At 45.8% G+C, this 12,163-nt stretch overlaps 2 protein-coding genes across 2 annotated transcripts; one reads left to right on the top strand and one right to left on the bottom strand.

Moving 5' to 3' along the window:
- Positions 1–133: 133 nt before the first annotated feature.
- Positions 134–4,368, bottom strand: LOC133396697 (uncharacterized). Its single transcript, XM_061666837.1, has 5 exons — positions 4,198–4,368; positions 3,295–3,609; positions 3,171–3,212; positions 2,979–3,086; positions 134–1,946 (listed from the first exon to the last, which is right to left on the bottom strand). Exons 1-5 carry the CDS (start codon positions 4,265–4,267, stop codon positions 1,738–1,740), a joined length of 744 nt encoding a protein of 247 aa, XP_061522821.1. The 5' UTR covers positions 4,268–4,368; the 3' UTR covers positions 134–1,737.
- Positions 4,369–4,557: 189 nt separating this feature from the next.
- LOC133412355 (splicing factor U2AF 35 kDa subunit-like) lies at positions 4,558–11,804 on the top strand. Its single transcript, XM_061695443.1, has 8 exons — positions 4,558–4,620; positions 6,286–6,373; positions 6,449–6,515; positions 8,243–8,292; positions 9,764–9,862; positions 9,945–10,078; positions 11,220–11,312; positions 11,408–11,804. The coding sequence occupies exons 1-8, from the start codon at positions 4,577–4,579 to the stop codon at positions 11,514–11,516; spliced, it is 684 nt and encodes a 227-aa protein (XP_061551427.1). The 5' UTR covers positions 4,558–4,576; the 3' UTR covers positions 11,517–11,804.
- Positions 11,805–12,163: the final 359 nt, after the last annotated feature.

The raw sequence follows: 12,163 nt of genomic DNA, 5'->3' as shown, positions 1-12,163 counted from the left end.
CTCCGCATCCATCTATCTACAGGGGATATCGAAAGTCCACACACGCCTGTTCAAATGCCAAGGTTTTGTGATTTCAAAAAAATATCGAAACTTTCTCCACCATTAATGTGACCTATGACCTGCACAAGTCAGTTGAAATCTTTGGAAGTAGAGTCAGTACAAAGAAACAGCCGCGATAATGGGGTTGCACTCACGCGCACACCGTCTCATCACTGGGGGTGCGGCTGCGTTCAGGAAAAGCCAATCACATTCAAGATCGAGTCAAGTTTATTTATTTAGCTTTTAATCTCAGCAGAGTCTCCGAGGGCTTCACGAGCCGCACCGTTACAGAGGTCGACGGCGTATCCTGGTCTCGGGCGAGGAAGGATGGACCTCGTGTTAAAAACGGGAGCCAGCGCACGAGTGCCACCTCGTTAAAAACCCAAATGCCTTCCGCTCCGTAGTAGTTTTTGGTATGCTGCTGTTTTGGTGATGAGCGGTGTTGTGTTGTTCTTTGTATTTTATTTGGACTGTTTCGAGACGTCTATTACTGGTATCAAATTGTTTGTAGGGTTTCACTTTCAGGGAAAGTTAACTGTCTACTATGCTTGCTAGCCCACGAGCGAGCTAGCGAGCTAGACCGGCGGCGGCTTCGTCTCACGTGTCAGCGCCTCGCTTGGTGTTGCTGTGTGTGGCCACACGTAACAGAGACACAATGGGGAAAGCGAACTGTTTATTAAACCCAGTAGCACGTTCTGCAGCCTGTTGCTAACTAACTAACGAGCTAACGGACATTTGAGCACATGCTGTACACACCAACCTGTTTGATTGACGGTTGAAAAATGAGTGTCAAGAGAGCTGGGAGGAGGTGTCTCATTTTCACAATTTTGGAGCTTCCTTTTACAGCATATACTTTCTTTTTTTATGATTCATTCAAATTTGGCACGCTTGTTCACATCGCTGTTTCAAATTGACAAGATATTTTATTTTTACTTTACAGGGCCTTTTAAGATAACAGCAAACATATTGACGGTTTTGTCATTTGCGCGTGTGGAGAAATTAGCTGAAATATATTTTTAAAGTGTCATCCGGCGTGAAATTAGACACGAAATCCAATAAACTGTCACCTGCCAACAAGGAGCTCGAACTGTTGCGCGACGTTTTATCAACATGAAAATGTATTTAGTTTTATTGATTTATGAAGCACTCCCCTTGTCTTCTGCTTAAAGCAAAACAAAAGCTTCAACTGACAACAAAATTGACAAGCTCATTGGAGAAGGTCCCTTTTGTGCTTTGAAATGTCTCTCAAGTCATTGTTCAATCCCTTCTTCTCCTGTCCAAGCCAATTAAGTGCGATGTAGTGCGATATGGTCAACGTTCGACTTCCAGCACGAGGAGGAACCACCCGTTTCGTGTTCAAGGGATGGATGAGAAACGCTCGCGGCTCTCTCGAGAGCGTTACGTTGCGCAGAGCAGACGACGCAGGTGCTGCGGTGACAACTTTCATAAACCGCAGCACGCCCACGTGAATGTGTGCACCTTCCGCTTATACAAACTTTTGGGATGTGTTGCTACCTTTGAATGTTTCTTTCCAAAAAATAAAATAAAACACATCCAAAAAATAACCACTGAAGGTCACATCTCCTTCCTACAAAGGAAAGAGGAAGCTGCTGGTTTCAGTCTCACGTGAAAGTAGTCAGTTCACCGGCACGACCGTGGGCGAAACTGCCGATCTTCCGCCGGCAGCCGCGCGCGGCATCATACTCGAATGTATGCGTACTCGGAACTTTCCTCTCCGGGCCGCCTCAGTGGCGCGGGGGCAGCGGCGGGCGGCTGGTGATGGAGCGCGGCGTACACGACGGAGCTCGCGTCTTTCTCTGTCCTCCTTTCTGAAGGCTTTTCCTCCTTGGACGTCATCCTGCCGGACATGAAGCTGCCCGAGGAGGTTTCGGCGCTCTCCGAGTTGCCTGCATGAGGGAGATGCATTTATTTATCGGATCAAATATGGACTGGCTTCATATTTATGAATATGTACGAACAGGTTCATACACTATTTCCACTATTTTTATCTTTTCATTATGACTTTTTTGGGGGAACTTTTAGGTGAACTTAATTGGCCCTTTTGTAAACTGTTGAATGTTTTAGTCGGTTTTGCTCAACTTGCAGTTCAAGGAGCCGAATGGCAAAATTCACGCCAGCTTTTTTTGAAACTATGAATAGACTAATGGAGCGGTTCTCAAACCTTTTGTGCCAAGTGCGACCTCCCAAAAATAAGGACAACAATACTGTGTCGCATATTCGGTGGAGATGTTCAACAAAAACGAGGCAGATGTCGCCATTACTCTCATAAGTTTGAACATTAACACGACACTTAAAAAGGGAGGGATGTACTTCAATAATGATTCAATTATCTATTGCGCGTGATAAATTAAAAAAATAAGTGCCAAACTAAATGTTTGAAATCTAACAGTTCTTATAGATTAAATGCAAATTAATTCCTTTTTTTTTATTGAATTACTGAAATACTTCAAATTGAAATACAACTCAACTGTACTTGGAACATGTAGTGTACTGCATGAAAGTACGCTAAATGCACTGTAAAATTATGCACAGTTTGAACATTCGATGCAGTGGTTTTGTATCCCACGGTCGTCCACTTCTATGCCTTTCTGTGATTCCTCCAATCTGGCTCTCTCTGCCGATCACACGGTGTGACACTCGGCTAAGCGGCCGCTTCCTCTCTGAGAACTTCCTGTTCGAAGCCGCTTTCGTCTCGAGGTGTAAACACGTGAAGAGCGTGACGAAGAGCACCGTTTGAAACGTTATTTTCGTTGAGCCGAGAAATACCTCGCTCATTCATGGATCAAACAGCAGATTGTGAACTTTGCCCTCCGGCTCCTTGTTATAGAACAGCCGACGAGACCTAGTTTTGTGTGTGTGTGTGTGTGAGTAGCATTTGCATTGGCTTACAAAAAGGGGATACATAGAAAACAGCTCACTTTTACACCGCTGCATGGAAATGACCGAAATGCAAACGACGACGATGACAAGCGCCATCGTGCCTACGGCGGAGTACGCGTACATCCATCGCCCTTCCGCTGTCATGGCTGCAAAAAAACACACGTAGACTTGATTTCAAAGAGGACGTGTGTCGCAAAAATAGCAGGCGAATAAAACAAATGCATCCTTACCAGTTTCGTTCCCCGGCGAGATGCTGGTCGTCACGTGGTTATCTGGGAAACCAAAGGGTGGCATTTAATCTCGGAATAACCGGCAAAATTCACCGCAATCGATGACCGTGTTAAGGACACGTACCGTACACGGACACTTTGATGTTCTGTCCTAAGGTGAGTCCACTTTGACACCGATAGAAACCCGCATCGCTTACTTGTATATTTGTGAAGCTTAGTAACAACATGGTATCCGAGTTGCTCACGTGGACCGATTTCACGCCAGTACGAGAGTCATTGGGCAGTGGCACAAAAATGTCGCTTTCCAACTTATTCCAGGAGACGTACGATGGATGAGAGCAATTCATATACCGGTATGTGCAATTAATCTTGACGTTTCCCCCGACGGGAACGTTGCGATCGCTTTTGTGCTGCATGATTTGCAGGCAGTCTTCTCCGTCTGGACAGGGGGGATGAGAAGCACACAAACATACATTGAGAAGACGCGGGTAAATATGGCCCACGGCACTTTCAGACCTCCATCGAGAATTTTTGCAGGCCTCCTATCAGGCACTGGAGTCCACTATTTGGACGAGGGACACGTTCATGGTTTTGCCTGTACACACCACCGCAGTGAGTCGGAACAAATAATTCAGACACAATTGAAGCTTTTCAGCTGGGTTTGAAGCGCTTTGACAAGTTGTCATTCTCTGTCGCGCTTGTCCTTGTTTGGGATAAGTGAGTACACCCTGGACTGGTCACCAGCCAATCGCGCTGCACAAACAAACGGCAAGCAATCACAACATTTGCTGTCTTGGCAAGTCGGGAGGAAGCCAGAGTACCTGGAGAAAAGCACGCAAGCAAGGAGAGAACATATGCCGACTGTCCGCAGAGGGGCCCGAGCCGAGCCCTGCACCGCGCAGAGGCAAAACCACAACAAGCTCGAGGATACGGCGCATCACATCTGGACCGAACAAACGTATGGGTTACGCAGGCTTTAGGACCTCGGACGGTGAAGGATAACACAAAAACAAAAACAGCAACTTACAGCTGACGCTTGAAGTGAGACACAGCACTGCCAAGACAGACGCAAGCGGCACGCGCCAGGAGTGCTTCATGGTTGAAGGCAACACTCCTCATCTTCTCCTTGCAGCAAGTTTGTCATTTGGTTCCACAAACACACAAGCACAACTTCCTCTGTCTGATCTGGCTTTGCAATGTTATGTGCAAGTGAGTGAAAAGTCACACGCACGTTCAAAGTTCAACCACACGCTCACGAGAGTAACTGGACGTGGTATTTTGGAACAACAGCGCCTCGGTGTGGTCGTGAGTGGTATTGCTTAATGTCCGTTTGATGCCCGAGGGTTTACGTAGTGACGTAGGTCTTTACGTAATGACGTATGCCGTACGTCTCCGGCGGGCCGAAAATGGCGGAGTACCTGGCGTCCATTTTCGGCACAGAGAAGGACAAGTAGGTTTCCCTGTCTGTTTTTCTTCATAAAGCGAGAAAGGCGGTTTACTCGAAAAGCGCCACTACAGTTTCCGAGCCTGACCGGTAGGCGGGCTCAGTGGATGGCGGTTAGGCTTAACCGAGTGGCACAGTCGAGCTGATATTAGCGAGAGGAGCTAGCTCGCGGAGCTAGCTCGCGCAATGAATGAAACGGGAAATCACGGCCGCAAATCTGCAGCTGCGAGGCGCTCACACGTCCATCCATTTTCGGAGCCGCTTCTCCTCACTCGGAAATACTTGGCAAGCACATCTTGTACGAGTTGGCCGCATCTTTACGGCCACGTTTGCTTTTCACCGCTAGCGAACTTCTGCGTTTCGCTTCAACCCAACCACCAAACCGTAATCGTTCGCTGGATTCCACTAAGTTGTATTATTATTTTACACATGTATTAAAACATTTTACGATCAAACAAAGTGACTGTTACTCACAATGTGACAAATATTTGAACTTTTCTAAGATATTTCAGTCCAAACAATACGGGCATATGCCGTCTTGGGCACTCTCATCATATGCACTTGTCGTGCCATTGTGTAAATGAAACGATGCGCAAGCGAGATCATGTTCATGATGTGACAGAACTATCCCCACAAAAGTCAATTTATAAAAAAAAAAAAGAAAAGAAAAAGAATACCAGCCGTGATGTGCGTTTGGACGCAGCACCACTCAAGAAGGTTGATCTTACAGGAATAAAGATGTTGAGATTGAACTCCGGAGTGACGTAATGAGAAACGAATTGGTCGAGGGAGGTAACTGAAGTTTCAAAGAAAGTAGACTGAGGCGCTTTTGACTTCTGGTGAGAAGAAACGAAGGACAGACCGCACGGAAATACGAGGGCTACCAAGAACCAGATCGAGGAAAAAAGACCGTGATAAACCAGATCTGGGAGACAACGAAGTCGATAAAAAGAATGCCTTTATACTATAGCAAAGCTACATCATGTCCCAAAAGTCACAAGACACAGTTTTCCCATTTCCTTTCAGGTATCATTCAGACAGACGTGCGGCCATCAGCCTTCGACGGCGTTGCAGTTTTTGTCAGCACGTGTTTCCCTTGCCGGTGGACATTGGAGCGGCGTTGCAAGACGTTTTTCTGTCCTCGACTGCAGTTCAGCACCAGTTTGAGTAGCTTCGTGACCGTCGTCACAACGCAGAGTGCGACTTACTCGATCCGTGGCAAGTTTCTCAGAACGGCAGCGGGAGACCCGCGACTACCACCGCTGATGAAAACATCAAAATCCAAGAACGGGCGGAAAGTCGACCCGAAAGCGTGACGAAGCTTCTGAGCTTCTTGAGCATCATAATCTTTCGCTTGAAGCCTTCGCACGACCTGAAGTAGTTCCTGATCGTGTGTTATCAATTTGCCGATCGGTGAGCCATTGGCCAGGGAATGATCATATGCGTACACAAACTGCAAAGCCCAAGCTGATAAATGGTGATGATGGCCTCTCGTCTGTCTGAATGATACCTGAAATCGAATCGAAAGAAGGAAGTTTAGTGTATCGCGACTTTTCGGCCACCCTGTATTCGTGTAGGGAATAGACAGAAGAAGAAGAAGAAGAAAATGATGTGCAATATTCTTTCGCTGTTGCACAGCAAGTGATCAAATGTTCATGCGAATCCTTCCAGGGTCAATTGTTCCTTCTATTTCAAAATCGGCGCTTGCAGACATGGCGATCGCTGCTCAAGATTGCACAACAAACCGACCTTCAGCCAGGTGAGGATGACGTCGGCCGACAGTTGCTACGAATGCGGATTTGATTTCCCTTTTAATTGCTCATTTTCTCCGCAGACCATTTTGATACAAAACATCTACCGCAACCCCCAGAACAGTGCACAGACTGCCGACGCGTCGCGCTGTAAGTGTCGCCTTCCCTTGCCCTCCCCTCGCCTCCCCTCCTTCCTGTGTTTCATTAATGTGGCGGCCACACGCGAGGTGTCGCTTGCAGCTCTGCCGTGTCGGACTTTGCGAAACGGCTGCCGGCTACGCGACACACGAGAACATAAACACCTTTTGCACCTTTTAGCTGGCGGGGGAACGAACGCCCAGAACAAACATTTGGTGAGGAAAAGTACACCGCCGACAGGCCAGCTTGTTAAACAGTAAACTGCTCACGTGACTTAATACATGTGGGATGTTTACATTGTTGAATTCTACGCCCCTCCCCCAATTTGAAACACTTATTGTGTACAGCTGGCACTTTGCTGAGCGTCACATAGACACTCGCGCTAACACTGCTAAACAGCGTGCACTTCCTCCAAAATGGGATGTTTTACTTTAACAAGAGAGTTCAGTTGTGCTTGAAAAGTAATGAATGCATTCATTTACTCAATCATAATTCAAATTTGAAATTGTGTCCTCTCTGCCACTGTTAACATCTATCATCAATTTGACTGAGTTTTTGAGTCTGAGTCAGCTTCTTTCGTTTTTTAAAAAAAAAATGTTTATTTGTTGATTATTGTTAGATTTTTTTTTGCAGCACTTAGTTTCAGGTGCGTTTGACCTTTTAAAGTGCTGTAGATGTAGTCGAGTGGGTTAAACGTTTATCTTTATCAGCATTCTGATTAGAAGCCTGACCTCGGCACAGAAATAAAGTTGGCATCTCTGTGCTGTTTTTCTGCGCTCGGTCACGCGGCGCTTTGGCATGTGATCTCCGAGCTTGTATCAGGACAGGAAAGTCAAGTTTTGGAACTTGTAAACTTTATCACTCAGAGTTTTGGGCACATGCATGCAAATCCCTTTTTGAGCTCTCGAATATGACGAAGTTGGAAGATGTCATTCCTGAGGATTCTAACAACATGTTTTCCCTCCCCAGCTCCACGTTTTTTCGTTGTTGTATGTCACAGAAGTTTACGTTTTGTATTTCAGACCGTTTCCCTCTTGAACATTTACCTTCATAACCTTGAAAACTGTGCCCAAGTCTGCTGATGGTTTGCACTGTAAGTTCTTCTTCATACCCAGGACCCTCTGGCACTGACTGCACTTATGTTACCGTACCGCACAGTTTCCTCCCAAATTTGGCTGCACTTGAGATTAAGGAGCCACGTGCAGTTTCCTGTCGAAAAACGAGTTGTGCCAGCGCGGCGTGTGGGTGCACAAAGCACGTTGCGCCTCGTTTTGCTGATGTTGAGCTGAAGGAACAGCCAAGGAGGGTTGATTCCTTGGGTTCGGCGGCCCAGGACTGCCCACGATTCAACTCTCCTTAACATTCCATGACAGGAACCACAGCGAAACCTTCAGACTCGACTTATCAGGGCCTTTCTGTCCGAGCCTGGAGGCTTTGCGCTCATCCCACACCGGGCACACAGTGTCCCAGCCACAGAAGCGGGTCGCTGACCCCAGATTCTGTTTGTAATGAGTACATCAAGAACCCGACCGTGACGTTCTGCGCGTAAAAAAAAAACAAAAAACATTGTTCCGTCAGGAGGAAGCCAACCAGGCCCGGTTCTAGTTTTTCCTCAACACACAACAAACACACACTCACTCACACGGCTGTAATTTCATGTCACCTGGTAGAATGTAAAAGTGAATTGTCCTCAGTCGAGGTTCTTGACAGTGCTGCTGATTTCTGTGTTGTGACTGCAGGTCCCGTCAGTGATGTGGAAATGCAGGAGCACTATGACGAGTTCTTTGAGGTGAGTGACCTTTTGTATCGCTCCTTTTCCAACGTGACATGTCAAAATCTTTTCTGTTGGCGCGTCTGTCACACAGCTGCCCTTACGTACAGTGGGGGAAATAATGATTTCATCCATTGCCGAATTCACGACAAAGACGTTAACATTCTCTCATTTTGATGATTAATTCACGCCAGTTAGTTCCCAGCAAGCAGTTTGAATGGACAAGAGTCATTCCACGAGTGCTGTCACACAATCCGCCTCGCGGATGTTCTAAACCGTTCTTTTGGCCGGCATCAACGGTCAGCAGTTACCTGCGTGGGTTTGCGCCAACCAACATTTGAATAACGTCAAATAATAAACGTCAAATAAAATGTCTGCCTTGAAGCTTCGCAGTCATCTTTTTCCCCCACACAAACTAAAGTTACTGCTGACTCCAACGCGCCACTTCACGGAGAAGTTAAAGAAGCCATTATGAAAGAAAGATAACGTCCACACTTAGAAAATGAGATCAAGCCCTGTATTTTTGTTTTGTTTTGATAGTATTCTTGGGGGGCTGCGAAAAGCGCTTACAAATAAAATGTATTATTATTGTTATTCAAGTGCAATGTGTCTTCTGTAAAGCAGGAGTGGCTTACACATCAGCAGGTCTACAATTGCGACACAAGGTAACGTAAACATGGTTAGCTAATTTAATCGAGTTTAGCACCGCTAGTTGGGATGTACTGTAACCCCCGCACAGGTGGTCAAAGATTGACACGGTCGCCAGTGGTCTTTCAATCACTTTCTTGAACAAACGCTAACAAAATAAACATGTAATATTAAGCACATTCATATGCCAGCGGCAGCAGCCACAACTGGTACCCAGGGGCTAAATGTGCAGATAGGCTAACCTGAGCTAACAACAGCGAACTACATTCTCAATCACTGGCGCACACGTCACTCACCAAGCTGGGCCCCGTCTTTTAAAGCCGTACACGTTCCAAGTCACAGATAGTACAGTGTAGACCGTGAGGATGGCAACCCCAGGTGGACAAAAATAAGAGCTGCACCCCACATGCATATTTTGTATCGCTATTGTCGTTTGATAATGCAAAATCAGTTCTTTTGCGATTAATTGAGGGGATAATCGGTAGATTAATCGATTGTAAATATTTATACAAAAATGGGAGGTGTTAATAAACAATAACGCACAAGAAAGAATACCCCATTAGATTATCCTCAAGCCACAAGCAGCTAGCTAGAACTACAGATAGCTAGCTAGCGATAACCGTGACTCGAGCTTCACTGCTTATTGCGCTATTAACGGAAACTATTTGTGTTGGTGGACCTGAATAACTGATTAAATAAACGTTACTGTTAACTAATAAATAACATTTGTAGAACAGTAAATAGAATTCCCAAGCATTCCAAAATTCCGAAGCCAAGTGTGGGACTTTGACCTTGGAAAAGGTGCTTGAACCCGGAATCAATTCAACTTGTGTCGGTACAGGAGGTCTTCACGGAGATGGAGGAGAAGTACGGTGAAGTGGAGGAGATGAATGTGTGCGACAACTTGGGGGACCATCTCGTCGGCAACGTTTATGTCAAGGTACTTCGTAAATGACTGAATTGTTCCGTTTTCCTTGCGGGCTGTCGGCAACCGCCGCTTTGTTCTCCGACTTTGCTTGCAGTTCCGTCGCGAAGAGGATGCGGAAAAAGCCGTCATGGACTTGAACAACCGCTGGTTCAACGCCCAGCCCGTCCATGCCGAGCTCTCGCCTGTCACTGACTTCAGGGAAGCTTGCTGCCGCCAGTACGAAATGGGGTGAGTTACCACTGTCAGCATGTTGCTGTTGGAATATGAATTTCAAAAATCAAAACAAAAAAGGTTGAAATCTTTTTATCGGACCAAACCCAGAATCTGTAAGTCAAACCAAGTTTCACTAAGGTCTGATCCAGGTGGTTTATCTGGCCACATTTAAAATGGACCTTCGGAGAAAATCTGGATAAAATTCAGCATTTTGATTCAGATCGTACTTAAATCATAATGTTACCTGATTTCAGCACTCTGAGATGGTTCTCTTTTATGAATGCCATAGACCAGTATACTTTGTGTATACAGTGCATACTCCACATAGGTCATTAGGGTTAGGGTTAAAATAGTGGGAATAATCATAAACGATACTTTTATATGGTGCTGGTACACTTATGCAGTCATTTTTCAATGCATGTCAATCATACGTTTGTGGTAATGCCCAAAATGAAGTGGGAAGAAGGTTAGGAGCCCTCGCGAGAAGAACTGACCCCTCTCAGTTGAACAAATGCTCCAATATAAAGAAAGCCTTTGTTTTATTTCATTTCAATTGACCTGTTTTGTCTGCTACTTGTTGCGGACAAACCTCTTGTTCACAGTGACATATTTTTCAAATATCATATCCTGAGTCACTGTCAATTGAAACTATGTTATGCCATGGTCGTGCGGTACCTCCTCAAAAAATGGTGCGGCCAAATGAAAAAGTTGATCTGGTGGCAGTGCGGGCAAGTGCAAAAGTTAGCGTAGAGCCCCGAGCTCATTAGCGACATTGCTCCACGTGAATTTGTCGACACCACCGCACAACCGGCGATGGAAACTCGCGGACGGCCCGGCCGCCAGGAGAGCTTGGAAAGTAGACTTGTCGTTTTGACATGGTTCCAGCTGACATTAACTGTTGATTTTCACAATAAGAAGGTTGTTGATCACCCGCCACGTGACGTCGTTTTGTCTTCGAAGCAGACGCACGAGCGTATTATTCTCTCTCTCTCTCTCCGCTGTCACGTGACATTTGGCTAATTGGACAGCGGACGTGAGGATTTAGGCTGCTTGTCAGCTGGAGTTGGCAGGTTCCATTTCAGATGGACGTTCATGGCACTTGTGCTTTTGTTATATCTGAAGATAGACGTGCTTATTTTGCCGCGCTGTGTTCCAGAGAGTGCACCCGAGGCGGATTCTGCAACTTCATGCACCTGAAACCGATATCCAGGGAACTCCGACGAGAGTTGTACGGACGCCGCAGAAAAAGGTTCCAACGCCCCGTTTGGGTTGCGCAGATCACTTGGTTCGATTCATTTCTCTTTTTTTGCTGCTTTTCACGATTTACTTTTTGTCTCCCGACAGGCAACATTCTCGCTCGCGTTCTCGGGAAAGACGCTCCCGCTCGAAGGATCGGCGGCGGGACCGTGAGAGGCGGAGGTCGAGAGATCGAGAACGCTCAGGACGGTTCTGAAGGCGGACAATGGAACAATCTACCGAAATCCGTCTTGGGAAAAAACAAAAAAAAACAAAAAAATAAACCCAAAAAACCCTGAGAGTGAAAATGGTTATTTAGACTTTTGGTGAATTGTTCGTGTTTTTCTTTGATCCCTTTTTTTATGAACAGCAGGTCGCTTTCTCAATAAAACAGATTTGTTACACTGCATTGTTTACTTCAGAAAATATGAATCCCTTCATTCCTATGGAAATTTTTTTTTTGAGATGCACATGTGCTACATTCCAACATGTGGGAAATAATTAAAAACAACTGACATTGTAGATGTTGTGTTTTTGTGTGTTTCGAAGGGAGGCCGCTCATCTTTTGGCTGTAATATTTGCATTTTCACTCCAAAACATGATTGAGCCAGCAGCAGGAGCTACAGAGAGACCGGAGGAGCTACAGAAAGGCACAGAAGTGGACATTTTAATGGGGATCAAACGCCTGCCGTGAATTTTGCCATTCAGCTCCTTGTTCGAGAACAGCGAGACGTGCATTCAAAAGTTAAGAGGTCAAATCAAGTTCACCTGTAACGGTTGAGTTTTGCACAAAACACAATGTCCCCCCCCAACATTCTGAGTATTGCCGATATCAAAATCAATGTAAGAAAAACTAATCATTGA

The sequence above is a fragment of the Phycodurus eques genome, chromosome 1 (genome assembly GCF_024500275.1).
Source record: "Phycodurus eques isolate BA_2022a chromosome 1, UOR_Pequ_1.1, whole genome shotgun sequence".
Lineage (NCBI taxonomy): Eukaryota > Metazoa > Chordata > Actinopteri > Syngnathiformes > Syngnathidae > Phycodurus > Phycodurus eques.
Note: the sequence above shows the minus strand (reverse complement) of the source record. Positions and strands in the feature narration are given on the sequence as shown.